This window comes from Carcharodon carcharias, chromosome 21, assembly GCF_017639515.1.
Source record: "Carcharodon carcharias isolate sCarCar2 chromosome 21, sCarCar2.pri, whole genome shotgun sequence".
NCBI classification, from domain to species: Eukaryota; Metazoa; Chordata; class Chondrichthyes; order Lamniformes; family Lamnidae; genus Carcharodon; species Carcharodon carcharias.
The window spans coordinates 14,325,060-14,352,281 of NC_054487.1; the positions used below are offsets into that span (position 1 = coordinate 14,325,060).

Here is a 27,222-nt window from a genome sequence, read left to right on the forward strand (position 1 = left end):
TACAGACAGGACAAAGTCAGAAGCTGAAACTGAGATAATAGATGTTATCAGTTAAATAGTTTAATGAAGGAGGTCTTCTGGCACTGTGGGTAGTGTCCCTGCCTCTGAACCAGAAACTCTGGGTTCAAGTCCCACTCCATGATTTGATGGCCACAGAAGGTGCATTCATAATCTGGCCAATCAGGCAGTAAGGATGGGAAAGTCTCCTGGTCAACTACACTGCAGAAGGCAACTGAAAATCACTGCAATACCTTGCTAAGCATAATCATGGACCAACATCAATCAAAAAAATGGAAGTCCACGATGGACAACCCCCTTGAAGGGAATGGTACTTGGAGAGAGAGCTTTTGATTGAAGAAGTGAGATGTCCTGCTTTATGATTCTCTCCAACTACCTCTCATAAGTTCCAGAGTGACCATTTGCAGTTTATTCCCAAAATGTGGACTAAAGGTTTGCACTAATGGGCCACTAACAAATTCCCTGTGCCAAACACCATCTGTCTAATGGCAGGCTTTGAACTACCACAGCGAGAATGGTCCTTGCGAGAGTGGTTCAGGACAGGCTAGGGCGCCTGTGCAGCCAACCTCCACCACTGGGGCCACAGCACAAACCCCTTATGCACTTGTGGAGAGAAACAATGCTGCACATTTCTGAGGAGCGTCCCCTTTACAGACTAAGTGGCGTACTAATCACCTTAAACTCAGCAAACAAGGAGGTTATCGCTTGGCTTTGGGAATTTGCATTTGTCAACTAAATAACTGATATCTGCCCCTTTAAAGTACAGCAGCTCTTTAACTCTGCTGCTGCATCAGATATCCCACCCCCACAACTTATCAATGCCAATCAGCGCCCCACCTTCTTTATAATTAAGTTAAATGAATGGATCTCTCATTCTCAAGGGGTCTGGGAAAAAGGGGGATAATACTGGAATGTGATAGTTGAAGGCTCTGTCACTCATGGAGCAGGTGGAGGTAGGGCTGGAGGAAGTAGCTATCTTGAAGGGATCTGTAAACAAACAAATCTGGTCTCAACCTAAAAACATTAACATGCCTTTCCTTTTTCAGATCCTGAAGGACTCGATGTATGTTTGAAACAATACTCGTTCCCTGCGGCCCCCCCCCACCCCCCCCACCCACCTTCCACGTCCTGAATCCCAGCTTATGTTTTTCCTTTTGATGCCAGTTTGGTTTATTTTTCTATTCTGCAACATGCCACATTTTTCAGACTGCTTGTCCAATTACTCCTGTGCACCAGTATAACATGCATTCAGAACACATCCTGCATGTCACAATCCCCTCAGCCCAAGTTATTAAAGACACAATAGGGATCTGAACTCAGATGATATCCAGATTATACCAAACTGCTGAGGTAGTCTCCAGCAAAAATCTTTTTCACACTGGCCCATTTCAGCTATGTACAAGCAACAATTTCTCAACTGAAATCCTGCAATGATGTTCTACCACCAGGTCATATTGTCAGCCTGCTGTTAAAATAAGGTAAATCAGTTCTCATTTCTGGTCCATTTTTTAAACGAATATGTGGCTTATCCACAGAGTGCGCTGATTAAAAAAAAAGCACCATTTTCCATTAAGGCTGGACAATTTGGTTCACTGGGTATTTAGATGGATATGAAGTATTTTATTCCCTTTTAAAATGTTCTTTCTCAGTTGAAACCATCGACAGCTTGCTGGGGCATAGTTTCACAAGCCCTCCATTACCTTGTTAAATGGTCATATTGTAGCAAAAGCCAAGGCAGCTGGTTTCACCAAACTATTCGACCTTGGAAGCCACTGCTGCTAATTCTAATTCTGGTCTTAACTGATGTCCACAATGAAGCCAAATATCACAAACCAGCCAGTTCCATAGCAGAGATAGGGAACTTAGCAGAGGTCAAAGACCAAACCTGGAGTTCTTTCAACTTGTTGACTCAGTACAATACCAGGGTGGGCCTTTATGCATTGGCTAACAGGAGAGCTACACTGCCTTTCCAAACTTCAATGGAGTTTTACACATGAAAACAATATCAACTATAAAACACAGCACAACTTTTCAGCACAACTTACAAAATTTAAATTTTTGAAAATCTTCTACCAAACAGCAAACATCTATTTTACAAACTACTACAAATAACTACCTTCTTGCTGAAACTGGGCTGAACAGTACACAGGGGAGTACTCAGTTAATTTCAAATGCTTCAATGCCCACCTGATGAATTCAGTATGTCCAAGTGCAGAGGCATTTGTTTTGTTTGATGCCCCATATAAATGAGGAGGGAATTTATATCTATATCAATATTGAAAGAAAATAGTTCTTAGCCATGATTTTTCCTTCCCTCTGGCACACATTTCATGCTATAGATATTGCTGTGAGCCACTGATCTCGGTATGAGAGAAAGAACCAAAACTTAATTCCATCAGTTCAATTATTTACTTATCCTTTATCATTTGTTTCCATTTTTTTTTAAAATGAAGGAATCAGCTATTTACTGAAGCAAAACATAATTCAGCAAATAAAGTCAGCAGTGTTGTGTTTTTGACGGTCAAGGTCCTGACCAGGAATTTTCTCCCCATTATGCCCTATAGCTGCCAAGTTCATGTTCTGGATACTTCCATATCAACTGGATTCAGGTGATCAGACAAAATTGCTGGTGATAACAAACATCATTTCACCGTCAATTTTGAGTGTCCTTTCAGTCCTAGACATTATTAATCATTGCCAAATCTCAAGTTTAGTTTTAGTCATTAGTTGAATTTAGTCAGAGTCCAGTCTTCTGTGCTCAGACCAGTTACAGATTAACCTTGCACCAATCTTGCAACAAACTTCAGTCAGAATTCTATTATTTGTTTACCAGATATTCTTCTGGGTATCCTGGATTCCCCTGCAACGAATTTTACATTTAAAAAAATGTTCTAATTGATCCCTTTTCACAAAACTGTGGCTCCAAGGCAGCCCTAAGGGAGTGCTGCACTGACGGAGGTGCTAATTTTTGGATCAGACATGAAACCAAGATCCTGTCTTCCACCTCTTGGGTGGCTGTATGAAAACAAAAACAGGGGAGTTCATCCTCATGTCTGAGCCAACATTTTATCTAATTAGCACTGCTGCAATTACTAACACACGCCTGGTGTGTCCCTGCCATTATTGGCACATGTCTAGAATACCACTACAACTTTTTTTCTAATTCGTCCTCGGGATGAGTGTGTGGCTGGTAAGATCAATATTTATTTCCCATGCTTAATTGCCCTAGAAAAGGTGCTGGTGAGCTGCTGCCTTGAAGTGCTGCAGTCCATGTGGTGTAGGTGCACTCACGGTGCTGTTAGCGAGGGAGTTCCAGGATTATTTTTTATTCGTTCTATGTGATGTGGGTGTTACTGGCTATGCCAGCATATGCTGCCTATCCCCAAATGCTTTTGAGGTGGTGGCGAGCCACCTTCTTGAACAACTGCAGTTCATGTACTGCAGGTACACCTACAATGCTATTAGGAAGGGATTCCAGAATTTTAACCCAATAAGAGTGACAGAACGGCTATATATTTCCAATTCAGGATGGTGTGTGGCTTTGAGGGAAACTTACAGGTAGTGGTGTTCCCTTGCAACTGCTGCCCTTGTCCTTTTAGGTGGTAGAAGTCGCAGGTTTGGAGGGTGTTGTCGAAGGAGCCTTGGTGAGCTGCTATAGTGCATCTTGTAGACGGTACATACTGCTGCCACTGCGCGCGGTGGTGGAGACAGTGAACATTTAAGGTTGTGGATGGGGTGCCAATCAAGTGGACTGCTTTGGTCTGGGTGGTGTCAAACCTGGTGTCGATGGTGACCGCCTGCCATGCAGGACCACATTCCTGGTGAGCCTCAGCAACTCGGGACCCAATCCTGGTGACCTTCTGCAATCTGGGACTTTCCTGGAAACAACTTCAACTGGCACACTCCTGGGGATCTCTCTGTAGCTACTGACACACTTCTGCAGATAACCTCCAATTATTTATACGCTCAAGGGGAAATAACGCAACGATTGACACTTTCTTCAGGATTACTTGGAATGACCGATGCATTCCCAGGGCATGCTCTGTAAATACAGATAAATTCCCGGCCTGCCCTACATTCCCAAACAAAAAAGCCCTAGGAACCCAAAGTAAAATGTTGTTGTTACTGCAGAACTCCACTGAAACCAGTTCCAGAGCTGGTAACTCTGCCAAAGCCAGTCACAAGCCTGGCTGGAAAAGGACAGCTGGGCGTGAGGCTAGCACCCTCACCTTGTAAAAACCCATCACTACTACAGAAACAGCAAGTAGCTCCTAAGTCCTATGATCCTAGAGACAAAGGAGCCAACAGTTATGGGGCACAGACAGGAAAGTGGGGTTGAAACCACTAACAGATCAGCCATGATCTTACTGTTTGGCACAGCAGGCTCGAAGGGTTGAATGGCCCATCCTGCTCTTAATTAGCCGCCATACCAGCAAAACAATGATGGCACATCTGAGAGTGTATATATGATGGGATAAAAGTCAAAAGGAACTCTGATCCTTGACAAGCCCAATCTTCCAAGCCAAAACTTTCACCAGAATTGGCATCTGGAATGCCTGAACACTTCCCAGGTACCATGCGAAATGAGAAACTATTGACTTCACATCTTGGGCATCAGTGAGATGCGACTGGACAGGCCAAGGGTGAATTAGCAATAGGGCATGACGATCTGGTACTTCAAGCAAGAGGAACATCACAGTTGGCTTTTTACTCAACAGGTGCTTAGCACAAGCTTTCGTGAGTGGAAGCCAGTAAACCATCACATCATCACCGCCAGATTCTACACAAGGCATGTTAAAGTCACTGTTGTGCAAGGTTATGCACCAACAAAGCCAGGCACAGAGCAGGAAGATGAATTCTATCAATTGCAGGACATTCTGGATGACTACCCAGCTATGATATCAAGCGACTGATCGGTAACCTCAATGCAGCTTGATGGCAACTGGAGAGCACCAAACAATATAAGCAAGTCCACAGATCAGCAAGCATGCTCAATGGAAATGGCGAGTGTCTGCTGGCCTTCTGCAACAGCAATGGGTTCTTCAAACACAAGGACATCCATAAAAAGACATGGAAGTCTCCAGATAGTAACACCTTGAAGGAAACTGACAATATATGCATCAGCAGCAGATAGAGAAAATCGCTTGTGCTATCTGGATATATCGAGGTCCTGCTGTAGGATCTTAACCACCATCTTGTGTTAGGCAAGATCCACCTGAAGCTGAACGCAACACCCATGAAGTCAAAAAGGCCATTTGCAACAGAGAAACTGAAGAGCAAGAGCATGTCGGATAGTATTCATCTGGCCCTCTCCAACAGAGTCAAAGTATGAATGAAGTCAGGCAACATTGAGGAACAGTGGGAAACCTTCAAAAGAAGGGTTAAAGAGTGTGGGAGTCACCACTGGGCAGAGGAGAGGAACCAACAAAAAAATGATGGATCACTGACCTAACATAGAACTTGGCTGATGAAAGAAAGATGGCAAAGATCAAGAGGAACCATGAAAAGGACACTGGACAAAGACAAGACAACAATAAGAATTACACAAGACTGAATAAAGCCATGAAGAGCAGCTGTGGAAGAGATAAAACAAGGATAGAATGTTAAAAGTTAGGAAGGCATAAGCAACAGCAAATCAGAATGACTCCTAGGTCCAGGATCGTATAGGAACTGACTAATACCACCGCTGTTCCAATCATGGGCAAGGACGGTAGGACGCTATTAACGGATGAGGAGCAGAAGGGAAGTTGGTGGAACACTTTTGGGAAATCCTCAACCAGCCCAGCCCCATCTCCACGTTCCAGTTCAATGACAGCACTGCACCTCAACAGCTGAACATCAATGTGGGATAAATTGCCAGATCAGAGGTCCAAAGAGCCATCAAGAGCCTGAAGAAGACTGTCCTGTTCAACAAAATCTGGACTGTGGAGGATGTCCCGAATGATTGGAGGTGAGGAGTAATCGTCAAGCAAAGGAAGAGAACCTCAGCAACTGCAACTGGAGTGGCATAACACTGCTGTCAGTATATGGCAAGGTCTCCAGCATAGCATTCCTCAACAAATTGAAAGCAGAAGTAGACAGTGCCCTTCATGAAGAACAGGCAGGTTTCTGGGATGACAGGTCGTGCTGCGAGCAGAACTTTACACTCGGGAACATCATAGAACAGAGCCTAGAATATCAAAAGCCACTTTTTATCAACTGCATTGATTTCAAGAAGGCTTTTGATAGCATCCATTGGCAGTCACTCAGGTACATCACAAGATATACGGCATCCCGGTGGGGATATTAACATCTTGAAAGTCTTATACCTCAACGCCAGCTCCTGCGTCAAGACCAGCAAGGGTGCCACAGATTTCTTCAACATCATCACAGAGTGCGGCAAAGCTGCATACTCTCCCCCATTTCTTTCGTTAACGATTTCATCTTGAGGAAGGTAATGGTGGGTGCAGACTCTGTGGCATCCCATGGCAACACCATTGGTTGACGGAACTGGATTTTGCAAGCGATATTGTCTTGCTGGCTGAAGAATCATGCAGGCTCCAAGACATGACCACCAGGCTTGAGAGCAGTGGCGCCAAGGTTGGTCTACGCATCAGCTGCTATAAGATCAAGACAGCGATGCCTGCCCTCTCATCACCATTCAGCAACAGAACATTGGGGGATGTCAACCACTTCCCCCACCTCGGAAGCAACGCGGCCAGGGAGGGCAGTGTAGAGATCAACGTCTACACAAGAATCGGCAAAACAGCATGGGTCTCCCAGTGGCTCTGCATGGTCTGGGCATCCAACCCCGTCAATAAGGCCATGAAGCTGTGACTCAATATATCCATAGTAGTACCAACTGCAATCTATGGCAGCGAGACATGGAAGGGGACAGCAAAAGTGTCATGTAAGTTGGACATCTTTCACCAGAATTACCTACATAAGATCCTGGGTATCACATGGACAGGCAACATCAGCAACAAAGACATGCTACAGAGAACTGATTTGAAACACCTGCACTATACCATGATAGAGACATGTATTCTGCCTCCTAAACGTACGCTCTACCAGGATGGCAGTAGAATGGACATCACCAGATAGAAAAAGATGAGGCTGGCCAAAGACGACTTGGCAAAATACATTTAAGGAGGACCTTCAAGGAACGGGACAACACCTTGGCTAGAGTGATAGAAATTACGATAGACCAGAGTCGGTGGCGGAATCTTGCTGCCCATTGTCCCACATGAGACCGGAGAAAGCAAGTCTAAGACATTCATTATTACATTACAACAGAAATAATATGCCATTAAGCCAACAAATACAGGTATCCAATGACAGATGGACAGATTTCTGATGAACTTGCAGGTCTCAGTTTGAAAGTGGCCATTTGCAATAGAACCTAATGCAGGAATAAAAGCCTCACTCTACAGGGAGGAAGTCAAGGCCTTAGAGAGGATGCAGAAGAGATTTACCAAAATAAATGAGGGACTTCAATTATGTGGAGAGATCAGAGACTTGGGATTGTTTTCGTTACAATAGAGAAGGATAAGGAAAGATTTGATAGGTGTTCAAAATTATGAAAGATTACAATAAATATGGAGAAACTGGCAAGAGAATCAGCACCAGGAGGTACACATTAAGGAAATTGGCAAAGAACCAGGGAAGAAGCAGATTCAAAAAAAAACTCTCAAAAGGTAATTGGATGTATTTTTGAAAAGGAAAACTTTGAAGACTATGGGGAAAGTGCAGGAGATGGAACTAACTGAATAGTCCCTTTCAAAAAGCCAATGGCCTCACTCTATGCTGCAAGATTCTACAGACACACAAAGTCTTGAGTGGCAGTCCCTAAGCTGAAACTTTGCCTTACAGGAGCACATATTGCACAACAAAACAACATGAAAAACAGCAATTAGGAACTGTCGACACTCAACAGGGGAGATTTCACTGCTGTGCAGAATGGGCATTCTATTCTGGTGGGCTGTACATTATAGTTTTGCCTCATGTTGAAAATCCAATCCCCTATATCAACAGAAGGAAGTTCATATAACTTAAGCATTGAAAACTTTTTCATTCATCCTGTGTTTGCACAACACAGAGAGTAGAAGAGGAGTCATGAGCTGAGACAGCCTGGATCGCGACTGCTTGACATTGTGCTGTTTACTGCATTGTAACATGGTAGATTGGGGACGTATGAAGCCCCATCTTGAAGTGACTGTAGAGCAGCATCAATAATTTGGTAAATGGGATTAAACACCTAGGGCGTAATTTTACACCAGCGGGATCTTACATTTTTGCCGAAGTCAATGGAGTTTAGAATGGCTCGCCACATTTTATGGCCCCACACCCAGCGCAAAGGGACTGGAATTTAAGCCAAGAAGATCGAGTAAGGATACAAGAGATTGTTCCATTATTGGAAAGAGAACTTTAAGAGATGATCTTAATACAGCATTGAAGATACTCAAACAAAAGGATCTATGTACAATATTAACAGGAGCTCTTGGAGAAGGGGAGAAAGTTTTAAACTTAAAATTAATAAATTAACTACTGAATTAACACAAATTCAAGAAACAAGATTTCCGTAAAGAGCACGACAATCATGAAGTTAACTGTCCTAGGGAGGTTGTGAAAGTGAAATATGTTATAAATGTTAAGAGGAATATGGATAAATGTTTTGTCAAACATTGCTAATAAAGGGCATCCAATACAAAATAGGATTAGAAATATGAGGTCTTTGGGCCAAAATATTTGCCTAATGGAGTTGGCTTAAGAAACTGGGAGAGATGAGAGGAGGAAATGTGAAATTAATTATGCCTATTGATGCATCATGGAAAACCTCCTCCTGAAGCTCATTTCATTTCTTCAGAAGTCACAGTAGAATTCCCCTAGAATTGAAACTGCCCAAATATCTGCCTTTACTAGCAGCATAGAAAGGTTGTGCATGGGACCGCAACATCCACTGAATAGGATGAGAAAAGATAGGCCATATGGATTTTCCTCTGTATGATACTGGAGAAGTGAGTCAGCATTAATGGCCAATTTAAATTGGTTTCCCTGATGTGTGACTTTGAAGTTCACAGTGACAGCGGCAAGAATCTGAAAAGCTTTTCAGATTAATATAAATGAGTGTGATGTAGCCTCTGCTTGTGCGTTGCTTTTGACAGACTTGGGTTAGTTCAAATGAAAGCTGCCGTTGATTGTAGGATAATATATTCTTGTTTATTCATTTTACATTTTGAGTGTTTTTAGAGCAATTCATTATAAATGTGTCTCTTCCTAATAGCACTGTGACCTCATTCATTTTACTTGATTATTTACTTTCCATTCTTGGTGTGAAAGAATAATATTTATCTATCCTGACAAGGCAGAACAGATTGCTGGTCCAGCAGTTGGGGCAGCATTAGGGCACACTGGCACTGTATTTTTCAGTATTGAAGAACCATGGGAACAGACATAATTCATCTCTTTTATTTCAGGAAGCTTTTCATAAAAGGGGAGGTGTATTCAGCACAGGCCTGTCAATAATATTATCCACAGCTTTCTGAGGTTCAACCAGAATCTTTTAAAATGCCAAGGGCCAACAATCAACCCTCAGACAACACACACATCCTCCTGGAAGTGGATATATTTACAGCCAACATCAAAGGTCAGGGCATCAGAATGAACTCCCAAAAATACGGTACATCCTACATTCATCCTCTACAGCTACAAGTGATTCAACAACAGCTATCCTTCATTTCTTAGCAGGTGACTCCCCACTAGCAAGGTTACATTATAGCTCCCACACAGACTCCCTGCATTCAAATTCTTGCAAACAATGCTCATGCTTGCAGTGAATCAAAGCTTTCACAAAGTTATCAAAGTGAGTGTTGCAGAGTATCAAACATTCCATATAAAATTGTACCATTGCTCTACTTAGATTATGGGGTTTGTGTTTGGAGCATGAGGCCATGGCCATGACTCCCCCAAATCCTCTCTTGCATTCAGTTGTTCCACGCCGCTTTAAAAGGGATTTGTTAGATCTTGTGAGGAAAACTGAACTGAAAATATTATAAATAATTAAAACATCTATGCTAAATGTAACTGTTAAGTGAAGGTATTCACAGTTGAGGGTTCAGAAAAGGAGTTGTCCTTATGGCTTAATTACTGGAAATATTATGTTTTGAATCATGTGGGAAGGCCCCGGGTTCCATTCTCAGTTTGGATGGGTCAGCAGACTGCAGTTTAATGATGACTTCAGTGCTCGAGCTGAGAGTGCAGGAACATAATTTTTAAGACATCAGTGAAGTGCTCCTGACCTCCCACCAGTACCCCCTGATGGAAGGTATGTATGTGGACAAAAGGTGAAATGAGGGTCAGAAATATGTTGATACTCCCCTCAAAAGACAACGCTCACACATGATAAATGGCCATTTAGACATGGAATTGATGGTTAACTAACTGAACTACAGCAAAAGCCAGCCAGCACCTTCAGTAGGGCAGCTGTGGAGAAAACTGAAACAAAAACAGAATTACCTGGAAAAACTCAGCAGGTCTGGCAGCATCGGCGGAGAAGAAAAGAGTTGACGTTTCGAGTCCTCATGACCCTTCGACAGAACTTGAGTTCGAGTCCAAGAAAGAGCTGAAATATAAGCTGGTTTAAGGTGTGTGTGTGGGGGGCGGAGAGATAGAGAGACAGAGAGGTGGAGGGGCGGGGGGGGTGTGGTTGTAGGGACAAACAAGCAGTGATAGAAGCAGATCATCAAAAGATGTCAACGACAATAGTACAATAGAACAAAAAAAAAAAAAACAAAAAAACTGCGGATGCTGGAAATCCAAAACAAAAACAGAATTACCTGGAAAAACTCAGCAGGTCTGGCAGCATCGGCGGAGAAGAAAAGAGTTGACGTTTCGAGTCCTCATGACCCTTCGACAGAACTCGACAGTTCTGTCGAAGGGTCATGAGGACTCGAAACGTCAACTCTTTTCTTCTCCGCCGATGCTGCCAGACCTGCTGAGTTTTTCCAGGTAATTCTGTTTTTGTTTTACAATAGAACACATAGGTGTTAAAGTTAAAGTTGGTGATATTATCTAAATGAATGTGCTAATTAAGAATGGATGGTAGGGCACTCAAGGTATAGCTCTAGTGGGGTTTTTTTTATAATGGAAATAGGTGGGAAAAGGAAAATCTTTATAATTTATTGGAAAAAAAAAAGGGAAGGGGGAAACAGAAAAGGGGTGGGGATGGGGGAGGGAGCTCACGACCTAAAGTTGTTGAATTCAATATTCAGTCCGGAAGGCTGTAAAGTCCCTAGTCGGAAGATGAGGTGTTGTTCCTCCAGTTTGCGTTGGGCTTCACTGGAACAATGCAGCAAGCCAAGGACAGACATGTGGGCAAGAGAGCAGGGTGGAGTGTTAAAATGGCAAGCGACAGGGAGGTTTGGGTCATTCTTGCGGACAGACCGCAGGTGTTCTGCAAAGCGGTCGCCCAGTTTACGTTTGGTCTCTCCAAAGTAGAGGAGACCACATTGGGAGCAACCAATGCAGTAGACTAAGTTGGGGGAAATGCAAGTGAAATGCTGCTTCACTTGAAAGGAGTGTTTGGGTCCTTGGACGGTGAGGAGAGAGGAAGTGAAGGGGCAGGTGTTGCATCTTTTGCATGGGCATGGGGTTGTGCCACAGGAGGGGGTTGAGGAGTAGGGGGTGATGGAGGAGTGGACCAGGGTGTCCCGGAGGGAGCGATCCCTACGGAATGCCGATAAGGGGGGTGAAGGGAAGATGTGTTTGGTGGTGGCATCATGCTGGAGTTGGCGGAAATGGCGGAGGATGATCCTTTGAATGCGGAGGCTGGTGGGGTGATAAGTGAGGACAAGGGGGACCCTATCATGTTTCTGGGAGGGAGGAGAAGGCGTGAGGGTGGATGCGCGGGAGATGGGCCGGACACGGTTGAGGGCCCTGTCAACGACCGTGGGTGGAAAACCTCGGTTAAGGAAGAAGGAAGACATGTCAGAGGAACTGTTTTTGAATGTAGCATCATCGGAACAGATGCGACGGAGGCGAAGGAACTGAGAGAATGGGATGGAGTCCTTACAGGAAGCGGGGTGTGAGGAGCTGTAGTCGAGATAGCTGTGGGAGTCGGTGGGTTTGTAATAGATATTGGTGGACAGTCTATCACCAGAGATTGAGACAGAGAGGTCGAGGAAGGGAAGGGAAGTGTCAGAGATGGACTACGTGAAAATGATGGAGGGGTGGAGATTGGAAGCAAAATTAATACATTTTTCCAAGTCCTGACGAGAGCATGAAGCGGCACCGAAGTAATCATCGATGTACCGGAGAAAGAGTTGTGGAAGGGGGCCGGAGTGGGACTGCAACAAGGAATGTTCCACATACCCCATAAAGAGACAGGCATAGCTGGGGTCCATGCGGGTACCCATAGCCACACCTTTTATTTGGAGGAAGTGAGAGGAGTTGAAGGAGAAATTGTTCAGCGTGAGAACAAGTTCAGCCAGACGGAGGAGAGTAGTGGTGGATGGGGATTGTTCGGGCCTCTGTTCGAGGAAGAAGCTAAGGGCCCTCAGACCATCCTGGTGGGGGATGGAGGTGTAGAGGGATTGGACGTCCATGGTGAAGAGGAAGCGGTAGGGGCCAGGGAACTGGAAATTGTTGATGTGACGTAAGGTATCAGAGGAATCACGGATGTAGGTGGGAAGGGACTGGACAAGGGGAGAGAGAAGGGAGTCAAGATAACGAGAAATGAGTTCTGTGGGGCAGGAGCAAGCTGAGACGATCGGTCTACCGGGGCAGTTCTGTTTGTGGATTTTGGGTAGGAGATAGAAGCGGGCCGTCCGAGGTTGGGCGACTATCAGGTTGGAAGCTGTGGGAGGGAGATTCCCAGAGGAGATGAGGTCAGTGACAGTCCTGGAAACAGTGGCTTGATGTTCAGTGGTGGGGTCATGGTCCAGGGAAAGGTAGGAGGAAGTGTCTGCGAGTTGACGCTCAGCCTCCGCGAGGTAGAGGTCAGTGCGCCAGACAACAACAGCACCACCCTTGTCAGCGGGTTTGATGACAATGTCAGGGTTGGACCTGAGAGAATGGAGTGCAGCAAGTTCAGAGAGAGACAGGTTAGAATGGGTGAGAGGAGCAGAGAAATTTTTTTTATAAAAAAAACCCCACTAGAGCTATACCTTGAGCGCCCTACCATCCATTCTTAATTAGCACATTCGTTTAGATAATATCACCAACTTTAACTTTAACACCTATGTGTTCTATTGTACTGTTGTCGTTGACATCTTTTGATGATCTGCTTCTATCACTGCTTGTTTGTCCCTACAACCACACCACCCCCCTCCACCTCTCTGTCTCTCTATCTCTCCGCCCCCTACACACACACCTTAAACCAGCTTATATTTCAGCTCTTTCTTGGACTCGAACTCAAGTTCTGTTGAAGGGTCATGAGGACTAGAAACGTCAACTCTTTTCTTCTCCGCCGATGCTGCCAGACCTGCTGAGTTTTTCCAGGTAATTCTGTTTTTGTTTTGGATTTCCAGCATCCGCAGTTTTTTTGTTTTTATCTCTGTGGAGAAAACTGTGATGGATAATACAATTTCCAGAAAAATGGAACCGTCACAACTGATAGCTTGCCAGTTTATCTGGCTGATATTTCTGAGAGCAAGCTAGCAAAAGTAACCTCACCAATCAGCAGGACACAATGAGTGCATCATCCATCCAGATGCAGAAGGTAGCTATACAGGAGGAAGGATATTCTGTGTTCAGAATGTAATCGCTAGAATTCATCCAGTAGAATATGAACTTTGGATACCAACAGATAGTTACACTGAATGTTGGCTCCAAGATGGTATTGGGTGAATAATGGAAACTGAATCAATTCTGAGTAATCCAATGCACAAGCAGGTTTATTATCTGGGTACTTTCAAGAGGAGGCAGACTCATTACTGAGAGATTGGATTCTTCCGATTTAACTCCAGCTAAGTTGTACCCTAATGATCTAATGTGTGGGTCATAGCTGAATAGGCAGCAGAAAGCTTACCAACATTATTGGTAAGCTTTCTGTCGAGTGCATGAGTTTAACCATGTGTATTGTTTTAGCTGGTAAGAATTCCAGTAACACCTATCACAGTATCTTTACAGTGCAGAAGGAGGCCATTCGACCCATTGAGCTCTCTGAAAGAGCATTCCACCTAGTCCCATTCCCCTACCTTATCCCTGTAACCCTGCATACACTCTTTTTTCAGGTAGCAATCCAATTCACTTTTGAATAACTCAATCGAACCTGCCTCCACCACCCTTTCAGGAAGTTTGTTCCAGATTCCATACACCCTCTGGGTGGAAAATTTTTTCCTCACATCACATGTACTCCTTTTACCAATTATTTTGAATCTGTGCCCTCTAGTTCATGATGATCTCTCGAATGGGAACAGTTTCTCACTGTTTATCCTGTCCATACCCCTCAGGATCTTGAATACCTCTATCAAGTCTCCTCTCAGCCTTCTTTTCTCCAAAGAAAACAGTCCCAACCTCTCCAATCTATCGTCATAGCTACAGTTCTTCATCCCGGCAATCATTCTCATGAATCTCGTCTGTAGTCTCTCCAATGCCTTCATATCCTTCAACTATGGCACCCAGAACTGGACAAAGTAATCCAGATGAGGCCTAACTAGTGTCTTATACAAGTTCAACATTGCCTCCTTACTCCATGCAGCCTGGCAGGTGCACGTTGCTTATGTGCTGTTGTGAAACATGTCAGCGTGTTTTCCTGCCAACGTGGGCAGAGATCCGGCGGGATGAGGGGGATAACTCCAGCGAGCTGGCTTTGTAATGATATGCTGATGTATTACAATGAGATTTCCAATGCCTGATGGCAGGAAATGTGGCCTGCTGAGCGGATGATCACAAACTGGTTTCACACCACTGGTTTCACATCATGAAACCAATCGCGCCATATTGTCCGCTCACACCACCAAACAAGCTTGACGCTGGTGGGCACGGAAAATCCTGGCTGTTATTTTTCAGATTGGAGGAAGGTTTGTAGTGGAATTCCTCAGGTCAGTGTTGGGACCCTTGCTCTTCCTGGTATAATGACCTAGAATATGGTGTGCAGGGCATGATTTCAAAATTTTCAGATGATTCAAGATTGGAAATGTTGTCACCTGTGATGGGGATAGTCTTGAACTTCAAAAGGGCATAGATATATTGCCCCTATTAATAAAGCCTAAGATACTATATGCGATATTAACTGCTCTCTCAACATGCCCTGCCATCTTCAATGACCTACGTATGTGTACACCGAGGTCCCTGTCTTCCTGCACCTCCTTTAGAGGCTCTCCCTTTATTTCATATTGTCTCACCATTTCTTTCCGCCAAAATGAATCACTTCACACTTCTCTGCATTGAACTTCATCTGCCACTTGTCTGGCCAATCCACCACCAATATATCTATGCCCTTTTGAAGTTCAAGACTATCCCCATCACAGGTGACAACATTTCCAATCTTGAATCGTCTGAAAATTTTGAAATCATGCCCTGCACACCATATTCTAGGTCATTATACCAGGAAGAGCAAGGGTCCCAACACTGACCCGAGGAATTCCACTATAAACCTTCCTCCAATCTGAAAAATAACGGCCAGGATTTTCCATGCCCGCCAGCGTCAAGCTTGTTTGGTGGTGTGAGCGGACAATATGGCATGGCGCGATCGGTTTCATGATGGTGTGAAACCAGTTTGTGATCATCCGCTCAGCGGGCCACATTTCCTGCCATCAGGCATTGGAAATCTCATTGTAATACATCAGCATATCATTATAAAGCCAGCTCGCTGGAGTTATCCCCCTCATCCCGCTGGATCTCTGCCAACATTGGCAGGAAAACACGCTGACATGTTTCACAACAGCACATAAGCAACGTGCACCTGCCGGGCTGCATTTCAATCAGGGCTTCAAGGTCTGTTTGCCCACCTTGCTTCGGTCAGCACTCGCAGTCATCAGCGCCAAGCTTCACAGACAGCACCACATCACTTTTAAGGGGGCTCACGGGTAGGTCTCTACCTAGCAGATTAACCATACGTGGGTGGCTTTTCAATGGCTGCAGGGCCAGGGCTTACTTGGGGAAGGGGGAGAAGTGGCCTCAGGCAAGGGAAGAGGTTGCAGGACAAGAGCTGCACTGGGGAAGGAAGGTGTCCCAGGATTTGTGTGGGGGCACATGTTGAACTGTGTAAGCGGCCTCAAGATGATGAGAACTGAAGAGACAGTCTCTAAAGGAGATGAGGCCAGATGGATATGTGAGGGCATGTGTGTGAGAATGGGTGGTGATGTCCCTTGAGCTGGTAGTGAGTGAGAGGCCAGTGAATGCGTTATGGGCTTGAGTTTAGAGTGATGAGATGATTGCCATACCATGGCTGCATGGATGAGATCATTCATTCTCTATCTGCACTGGATGGCCAACCTCTTTTGTGAACATTGGCACTGACCGCCACTACCACTGCCTGCCATGCTAAATTGGTGATGCCGGTGCCCATCCTGCAGCCAAGACAGGGGGTAGAGGACATCACGATGGGCCTCCACGGCGTCCAGTGACACGTCATCAAACCTGGGGGCTGCAGTCTTTTTGCCTTTCGTGGACATCTTCCCTGCAGTAGTCATGGTTTGGAAGCACTGAGATGTGTGCGTGTGGCTACTTTAAATATGGCGCCCAGCATGATGAAGCAGCGAGGTAATGGTGGGTGGGTGAATGAAACCCCGCCCACCATCGAAACTGCGTGCTTCCCAGGAATGCATAAATGGTACGGCAGGTTTGGGACGATACTCCATCACGACCGGAGGGTAAAATATCGTTTTACCCACCCACTACCACACTTAGTGCAAATCTGGGCCGATTCCACCCTGTCATTTATCACTACTCTCCGTTTCCTGTCACTTAGCCAATTTGTTGTCACTCAGCCAATTTCTTATCCAAATGCCTACTTTCTTTTTTATTCCATACCTAGAATTTTGCTCATAAGTCTGTTGTGTGGCACTGTATCAAATGCCTTTTGAAAATCCATATACACCATATCAATAGCGTTTCCTTTATCAGCCTTCTCTGATAACTCCACAAAAATTCCAGCAAGTTAGTTAAACATGATTTTCCCTTAAAGAACCCATGCTGGCTTTCCTTAATTATCCTGCACTGGTCTAACTGATTATTGATTTTATCCCCACTATGCACTCCCAAGATTCCCAAGTCTGCTTTCTTGCCAATTTCTTGCCCTCTACATTTGAAATAGGATGTACCTGCTATGGGAAGAACTTGGGCACTCAATATCAGACAAATGGAAACCAATTATGGGAATTCCTTTGGGGCTTGATTTGGAGACCGGTATATGTTGTGATGGATTCCGTGCCTGTCAGACACCCAGTCAACCAAATAAAATGATCTGAAACTGCAACACTCCTATCCACAATTCCTACTCTAACAGCTCAAATTTGCAAAATTACTTCTCAGCCCAACACCTTCTCACAAACAGGTAGAACTCCTCTCCTCTAATCCTGCTGACTGACATCCTATACAATTAAATTGGAAGGGAGCTCTCAAGCCCTTTCACAGAAGATCCTTTTTATTATTGATCACTGAAGAGTCGACAGGTAACAGCATAAACTGCCACTGTAAGAGAGGGCTGCATTCTCCTTTTGGGCGCTTAAGCACTGTATGTGATAGTTGAGGCAAATGGTATTCACCAATGCTGAGGAAACACACCATTTGGAAACATATTCAATCAGCTAGCTATGAAACACTGCGCTTTACATCAGTGTTAACGTTTACTTCTTACTGCTGTTATTCTTTTTTGTTTCATTGCACAAATCACATCACCAATGAAGCTCAACATTCTTCACCAGTATAACACAGGATACTTATGTTTGAAATGATTAATTTCAGCTTAATTTTCTGAGGGCCCTGGAGGCCACTGCATCACTTGATAAGAGAAGTGTTTCTGGGTTGTTTCTCATTCCTGAGCAAGATATAAGTAAGCTCATTGTTCAACAATCTCCTCCTCTCTAAACTCTTGCATCCATTTATCCCCATTAAGGCCAGGCTTATCTTAACTTCACTGAAATGCTGTTTTGTTGTCTTTTTGGATGATCCAAGAAGGGCCAAATAACCATCTTCTGAAGGTTCCTTCTCTTGTTCTAGGTTCAAGTTCATTGCTCTACATTCCCACTGCCAAACATGCCAACTCTTACTCAACTTCATTGCTCATTAGAGCTGCAGAATTCCTCACTTCCTTCAATCTTTCCTTATCCTTTGAAAACTAAAATATTAGTCACCTGATCACTATTTCTTTATTCATCACACCTTCTCAAACTCTAAGCTTGCTGGTGCCCTGCACTATAAGCCTTGGCCCTTCATGTGAGATTCGCAATTAAAAAAAAGCTTATCAGCTTCAATTCAGAGTTTCTTACCTTTTGCCTTTGCTGAATGTTGCTCATGGTGTCTGGCTGAAACTCCAGCTTGTCTGTCCTACAGAACTTCCAGTACAAGATCGTGATGATGACAACCACCACAATTACTGGCACCATCACTGCCACGATGATCCACAGGTTCTTATTCTCATCTGTCGGGGAAGAGGTGGCAATGATCTCCACCGCTATAAAAGAAAAAAGTCACAAACAAATCATGGTATGAGTTTTTTAAAGAATTCAACCAAGGACGTCAGCAGCGCTGGCAAGGCCAGAAAATATTGCCTTGAGCTTCAAGGCATCACCTCTATTTCATAAGTATTGATCTCTGAAAGTATGTGAATTCTGTAATAAAGCTCACACAGATAAAGATTGTAACTTTTTTGTCTCACCTCCAGTACATTATAATTGTTTGGTACTGACAGGGGAAAGCACTATAATCCATGTACTTCTACAGGAGAACTGCTGGACTCTGCAGGGTTTTACTGGATGGATGAATAAGAGCAGCCTTCTTCCTCCTTACCCAACCTGTGACATGTATGACTGGTAGAAAAGGTGAAAAGGTCGATGTCTCCAATGAATTTGCATGGCTGATACTGAGGTCTGTGCTGCCTCTAAAAACTCCACAGGGCACTTTAGTAGGAAAGCTGAATTTCCCTACATCCTTTCCCTCAAACAAATACATGGTTGTGGGAGATCAGTCATCTCAGCTCCAGGACATCACTGCAGGACTTCCTCAGGGTAGTGTCCTCAACCCAATCATCTTCAGCTGCTTCATCACTGACATTCTTTCCATCATAAGGTCAGAAGTGGGGATGTTCGCTGATGATTGCACAACGTTCAGCACCATTCGTGACTCCTCAGAAACTGAAGCAGTCCATGTCCAAATGCAGCAAGAGTTGGACAATATCTAGGCTTGGGCTGATAAGTGGCAAGTAACATTCATGCCACACACGTGCCAGGCAATGACCATCACCACCAAGAGAGAATCCAACCATCACCCCTTGACGTTCAATGACTTTACCATCACTGAATTCCCCACTATCAACATTCTGGGGTGGGGCGGGGGGGGAAGGTTACCATTGGCCAGAAGCTGAATTGGATTAGCCATATAAATACTGTGGCTACAAGAGCAGGTCAGAGGCTATGGATCCTGCAACAAGTAACTCACCTCCTGACCACCCCCCAAAGCCTCTACAAGGCACAAGTCGGGAGTGTGATAGAATACTCCCCACTTGCCTGGATGAGTGTAGCTCCCACAACACAAGAAGCTGAACACTGTCCAGGACAAAGCAGCCTGCTTGATTGGCACCACACCCACAAACACTCACTCCCTCCACCAGTGATGCACAGTAGTGGTGTGTACCATCTACAAGATACACTGCAGGAATTCACATTAGACAGCATCTTCCAAACCCATGACCACTACCATCTAGAAGGACAAAGGCAACAGATAGCTGGGAACACTACCACCTGGAAGTTCCCCTCCAAGCCACTCACCATCCTGACTTGGAAGTATATCACCGTTCCTTCACTGTCAAAATCCTGGAACTCCTTTCCTAACAGCACTGTGGGTGTACCTATGCCATAGGGACTGCAGTGGTTCAAGAAGGCTGCTCACTACCACCTTCCTAAGAGCAACTAGGGATGGGCAATAAATGCTGGCCCAGCCAGCAAAGCCCACATCCCATGAATGGATTTTAAGAAATGTATTCTATTGATCTGACCTATTCTTAATATTGCCAGGATTGAATTTTAAATCAAGTCTAGAAATACCAGGAGCTTACAATAAAGTACTTGTAAGGAGGCTGTGTCCTTACTTGTAAGACTGCCTCAACTTACCAATTGAACTCACCATGGCTGGTGGTTGGCAACCAAGGGAAATAGATAAATGTCACATCTCACAGCAGTGGGAACAAATTCTAATGTTGAGGCCAAGGCAAATTCTTGGAGCAGGAGAGTGGGAGGTGTATTTCCTACCTAACTGTGCAATACCAGACCTGGAATACTTGGTGCTGTTACAAGGTGTTGTATTTCAATTCTCTGGTATTAATATCCTTTACAAAAATGTGTCTAAAAAATTCACAGAAAGAAAAACAAAAAAATAATTTATTACATTCCTGTGTGGGCAAGGAGGTGGAGAAAGGACTCGTGGCTAGAAAACAGCATTCCATCAATACCTTCACCTCAGAGGTATTTTGGTTAGAATTACAAACATACTTAACTAACTGAAGAACCCTCTGAAGAAGGGTCATACAAACTCGAAACGTTAACTCTGTTTCTCTCTCCACAGATGCTGTCAGACCTGCTGAGTTTTTCCAGCTTTTTCTGTTTTTATTTCAGATTTCCAGCATTTGCAGTATTTTGCTTTAACTATCTTACAGGGTTGGAGTGGTGGGGGCAGTCTGAGGCTTGGGTGCCCAACCCTGGAGGAGCCTGAGGACTGAGCGCCCAACATTAATGGTAGCCAGAGGTCTGGGTGCCAAGCACCTGGGGCTAGGATGCACATGGGGGCAGAATAAGGCTTAGTACCTGACACTGTTTGGGTCGCTGGCACAAAGGACAGTGGGAGACTTGGACACTTGATAATTGAGCTCAGCAAAGTGGGAGCATTTGGCACTGAAGTTTATGGAAAGCCAGGTGCCCAACACAGGGTGCTACATTAGGTTAGGGGATCACTCATTTTTAGCTTCAAGCTGGAACTTGAAATTTTAATCAAGTTTAATTTGTTCTGGAGATTGCAGTGGTAGTTTTACAATGGTTCCTTCCATAGCATCTTTCCAAACCCATGACCTCTACCACCTAGGAGAACAAGGGCAGGAGACACGTGGGAACATTACCACATGCGAGTTCCCCTCCAAGTTACATCATCTTGACTTGGAAGTACATCGCCAATCCTTCATCATCACTAGGCCAAGCAGCAGGCCAAGGATGGACCTGTGGGCATGAGCGCAGGAGGACATATTGAGAAAGTTTAACAAAGCATACAGGATCTTGGGTTTCATAAATAGAGCTTTGTGAACTGTTCAAATCATCTCTCTTAAAACTCGATATTTCTTTTTTAAAATATGGAAGGACAGTGCAGTATTTGGACATTTGGAGACTGCCTGAGAGTATTATTTAAATAAAGGATCATAAGGTCACCTTGGAACTGTAAACAAGCAGGCCTCTTCCAAGAAATCACCTGAGCTATATGGTACTTGAGAAGGAGTTGTTTGTTTGTTTTGAACTACAAAGAACTCTAATTAATGAAAAGCAGGAAGACAAAAAAGCAATCACATGGCAGAGGCAAACCTTGAGTTTGAACCTGTGGTTTTGGTTTCAGTCTTGTTGGGGAAAGACTGAGAACAGAAGACTACTCTGACTAGCTCTCTCTCCTTCGCTGCTTTGTGAAACCGTGTGCGGTTCTTGACTTGTAGCTAGATAATCCTCATCTGAGTGTAGTTTGTCGGCATAATTTTGGAGTTGCTAGCTGAGATAGGAAGAATTGGTCCAGCTATACCCTCCTCTATGCTGAAGCATCGTTGGGGAACTTCTCGACATCTACTGGGCCCAATGGCACATCTTCACCCTAGGGAACTTAGGACCGACAGCTTCAAACCTCCATGAACTTTAATTTATTTTTCTTTTTAACAAAGTTTTTTCCCATCCACCCGGCTCTGCAGGGACTACCTATGTCTCTTTTATTTGTCTGTGTGCTTGCGTTTCTGTGTGCACGGGTGTGTGTGTGTGCTGGGAAAGTTTAAAAGGTTTAGTTAGTTACACTTACAGATGACAATCATGTCAACCAGTTCTTGAAATTTGTTTAAAAGGACTTTTGTTTTATAATAAATTAATCATTGAGTTTTTTTGAAAGAAGCCTGGTCAGAGTCTCTTTTCTTCTGTGTACAAGGATTGTAGGTAAACAATTGGCCATTTTGATGAGAAAATTAAACATTTAAAATAATGGTATGGCCTGTGGAGTAGTGGAGCTTGATAATTCTTGCACTCCTCCCATTCCAGTTGTAACAATATGAAGGCTGGAAAGTTTCGCTCAACATTTATAAAGCTCTGATTAGACCACAACTAAAATATTGTTCCAGGGGCAGAGTAGGGAAACGGAACTGACTGGGTTTCTCAACAGAGCTAGCATGGACTCATGGGCTGAAGGGCCTCCTTCTGTACAGGTCTGACTCTCCGCCAGCAAAAAAAATGGCCCACTGAAATCAGCAGTGAAATTCGGCACATCCTTCCCTCCCTAACTAAGGTGTGCTAAGGTGACCTGTTGAATCTTACTACTTTTCCAAATGAGCTCAGCTAACTTGGTAAAGATTAAGGGTCAAATCTGGTCTGCATGACACAGCTTCTTACTGAGTGATCAAGAAACCTGAGATTTTTGATTTTTAACTATGTGAGGTACTATCTGAACACCGCATAGGAATAATTTGCCTTGATCAGTGTGGTCAATTCGCCCTGTCTATCAGGCATTTGTAAGATGAAGTAAAGGTGTACTTACGTTGTGCCAGTGCACCTTGTATACGATAACCTAGGACAATTGCTGCTCTCTGTATATCCACCTTGTTGATAAGGTTGGCAGCTTCATTTGCACCAAGGCGTTCCCCATTCTGCTTTTCCACAAAGTAAATCAGCTCAGTTGGGTTCCCATCACCAGTGATCTTGGTGATATTCACGACCTGCAAATGAGCAGTAATTGCATGAAGACCATATTAAAAAGTCAGGATTTCAAACATGTTTTGCCAAAACTGAGCAAAGTGTTTACTGGTACTATTAAAAACTCTACAGCATGCTAGTTTGGGCTGATAGCAATAAGCTGAATGCAAGGGGGAGAAAAGGCATTAAGCATCACATTGAGAAGGAATCAGAGACCCAGCAATAAACTGGGAGGAAGGACAAAAGGCCTGGCAGCATACTTGGTGTGGGGAGAAACAAGGGGCCCGACAGTACATGTGGTGTAAGGAGGAGCATCCATCAGTACATTTGGGGCTGGGGAATTGATAGGCAATGCAATGTACTTGCGGGGAGGTGGGTGGTGGGGTGATGGGAGTATGGGCAGGGGCAAGGTACAAAAACAAAAGGTCTGGCAGTATACCTGGCATGGGGGAGGAGGGGTTGTAAATCAGGGCCCAAGAACACATTGAGGAGTGGGGGAATATCCTAGGGAGGTTCTAGTTTATTCTAACATAACATCTGGAAGTTCTAAAATATATATATATACACACATACAGCTGTTGATCAGTCAATTGTCAAGTACATCACTGGCTTTCTACCATTACAAATAACACATTAAGGATACAAATACCATTCTGCCATATAAATTATACCAAGATATTCTCAGAGTTCAGTCAATAAATTGACCCTCACACAAAGGTCAAATTTTTGGACAACACTGATTGTGTAGTGTCATGAAGAGATATTAATGCCCATAATTTTATTGGAAATTATTTTTAAATTGGAATTGTAGTAGTGTCTGTGTCTGAGTGTGGCGTAATTGGATTAAAGACAGCTAGTCTGGGTGCTTTGATGTATAATAGTTTTGAGATGTAAATTTGATAAACATAAGGAGGAGGTGGTAAAGTGTAAATTTGCATTTGTTGAATAAACCATTCAAAAGAATGGGTAAAATATTGCACCTAGCTGGGAAGCGCCAAACAGTGTATTTATATTACTAATAAAATTGGCGGAATGAAAGGATTATTAAGAGGTAAAATTTTAAAAATCTAGTAATACAATAGAAAATTTACATACAAAGGGGAAGCTAGGTATAAACAGAAAGGATTTGTGTGTGTAAGCCAGAGGCATTTAAGATCTAAAACAAAAACAGAAATACTTGGAAAAACTCAGCACGTCTGGCAGCATCGGCAGAGAAGAGCACAGTGACGTTTCAAGTCCTCATGACCCTTCAACAGAACTTAGATCTTCATTTAAGATCTAACCAGCCTGTAAGCCTACAACTGTCTGCAAAAGAATCAAATTGCAAGGAACCTAATTTTGAATTCAAATGTGCTTCGCCTGGTGTCTGTTTAAAGTCTACGGGTTATTGTTGCCTTGTGAAGATTTAGCTGGGAGTGATTAATTTGGGATTTGTTTAAAAGTTATGGCAGTAATTTGTATACATGTGTATGTGTTTAATTTGTTGTTAAATTAATAAATGTTAATTTAGTTTTATATAAAAAAAACCTGAGACTTGGTGGCTTTATTCCTGAATTCAGAGCTGCAACTCAACCATACGAGTTGAAAATATAGGTTATGACAGTTGTTCAAGTTTCCCTCTGGGATTTAAACAACTCAGCCTTTACTAACTGCTGTGTCATAACATGTAGACTTAAACATAGAGAATGGCTACTCAGAAGAGTTAATACAGGCAGCTAAATCGACTGTATCTCAGCAAGAGGTAATAAAATTTGACATCAACAGATTTGGATGGTTGAGAGGGGGAGCAGTTGGGGTCCCTACCTACTGCATTTTCATGTCCCCACTTGATCATATTTGATAACCAGAAACACTGTAGTACTCAGGAAGCCACTGTAAATTTTGTCCAATATTTTAGCATTTGACTTTGTTCATCCAAAGCAGGTGCTGATTATCAAACAAGACACCAGTTAATACTGAATGCATGAATATAAAACATAATAAATAGCAAAAAACCCCGTACAGAAAACATAATAATCATCCTTTTTGAATTTCTCCCCTTTGCTTGGAAAGCTTCCAATTCCTACCAGAGCCAGTGAGAGAAATCATGGGCCCCGGTGCTTCTCCCATTTCCAGGCCTCTTATTCCTCTCTTACCTTTAACCCCACCCCCTACCTCAATCATGCATGACAGTTTTTCCCCTTTCAAGATTCACCAAACAATCACAGAAAGATTCTAGTAAAATGATAACTCCCTCCTGTTCTTTCATTTTCTATTTGTTCTCCATGGCCTCCCAGAAGATATTGTCACAAATTGCTCAGTGCAGCTGCAAGACTCCTGCATTGTGGCCAGCAAGAATGGCTGCTCCAGCTCCTCCAATCACAGGTTCCCTCTCTCCCGCTCTTGCTGCTCCTCCAATCACAGTCTTGGTCTCTGGGGGAGCTGCATGAGCAGGAGGAAGGAAACCTGTAACTGGAGGAACTGTAGCAATGACTAACCTGAGCACTGAATGCACAGACTTCCCTAGTCCCATTGGTTTCCCCAATAGATTGCATTCAACAGGTCTTAGCAACTTCAAGGGAAGATAACGAGAACTTGAAAAGAAAAGCATCAGCAGTACTTCAATACCTGCAGATCTCTTTATATATTATAACTTGATCATTTCTTTTTCATACATAAAATGAAATGCATTGCAGACCAATTAGCATGAGGGAGTGAGGAACAGAGAACACCATGTAGAGCCACAATAAATAAGCTTGGCAAGCAAATCAGTAGAAACAAAATAACAAAAAGAAGAGCTTGTATATATTCAGATCATGTCATGTCAGAAACAAGAGCTTCAACCTTCACTGGATAGAAGCAGTGGGGATTGCATTGGACCCAAGTACAGTGCACAACTATATGTATGATTTGAACTACATCAGTTACAAGGATACTGGATATTATTACTTCCTTACAGAGACATTATTAAAACAGAGATCATTTATATAGTGAGAGATTACATATTCAATATAACCACACAGCACCTCAACTGATATGTAGTAACATCTGACAGTGGTGGAATCCCTGAACTTTGTTTTCCCCACCTACAGTTACACTTTCTGACATATGAACATATGAATTAGAAAAAGGAGTAGTGCACTTGGCACCTCAAGCCTGCTCCGCCATTCAGTAAGATCATGCCTGATATGATTGCAACTTCAACTCTACATTCCCGCCTTCTCCCGATAAACTTTCACCCCCTTGCTGGTCAAGAATCTATAAAGCTCTGCCTTAAAAAATATTCAAATATTCCACTATCTTTTGGAGGGAGAGAGTTCCAAAGACTCAGCCCTCAGAGAAAAAAAATTCTCCTCAACTCTGTTTTAAATGGCGACCCCTTATTTTTAAACAGTGACCCCTAGTTCTAGATTCTCCCACAAGAGGAAAGAACCTTTCTACTTGAAGTTCTGTCAAAGAGTCATGAGGACTCGAAACGTCAACTCTTTTTCTTCTCCGCCGATGCTGCCAGACCTGCTGAGTTTTTCCAGGTAATTCTGTTTTTGTTTTGGATTTCCAGCATCCGCAGTTTTTTGTTTTTATCTGTGTTTAATTGACTGCCACTGCTCTTCAAGAAATGCCTACCTCCTTGAAGAAGTTCTGTTCTTTTCTGCGATTCAAGTTCTGTCGAAGGGTCATGAGGACTCGAAACGTCAACTCTTTTCTCCTCCCTACTTGTATTCAATTCCCCATTCAATGAACAAAAACATTCTAGTAGCTTGCCCAATTGCTTGCTGTCCCTGCATACTAACCTTTTGCAATTTGCAATTCATGCGCTAAGACACCCAAATTCCTCGGCATCTCAGAGTTCTACAATCTCTCACCATTTAGATAAAATGCTTTATTCTTTCTATCAAAATGGACAGTTTCACATTTGCCCACATTATACTCCATTTGTGAGGCTTTTACCCACTCGCTTAATCTATCTATATCCCTTTATGTCCTCTTCACAACTTAATTTCCTACCTTTGTGTCATCAGCAAATTTGGCAACCATGCCTTTGATTCCTTCATTTATATAAGCTGTAAAAACTTAAGGCCCCAGCACTGATCCCTGTGGCACACCACTCATTACATCCTGCCAATCAGAAAATGACCCATGTATGCCTACTCTGTTTCCTATTAGCTAG

General features: G+C 43.5%; 1 protein-coding gene across 2 annotated transcripts in view; it reads right to left on the reverse strand.

The window, feature by feature from the left end:
* si:ch211-1e14.1 (UPF0606 protein KIAA1549) overlaps positions 1-27,222 on the reverse strand; it is a 325,462-nt gene that overhangs the window by 53,029 nt on the left and 245,211 nt on the right. For both annotated transcript variants that reach the window (XM_041215470.1, XM_041215469.1), the window contains exons 9-10: positions 22,921-23,098; positions 18,429-18,613 (exon numbers count right to left, since the gene is read on the reverse strand). In XM_041215470.1, the coding sequence (XP_041071404.1) occupies positions 18,429-18,613; positions 22,921-23,098 (363 nt within the window). The remainder of the gene's footprint in view (positions 1-18,428; positions 18,614-22,920; positions 23,099-27,222) is intronic.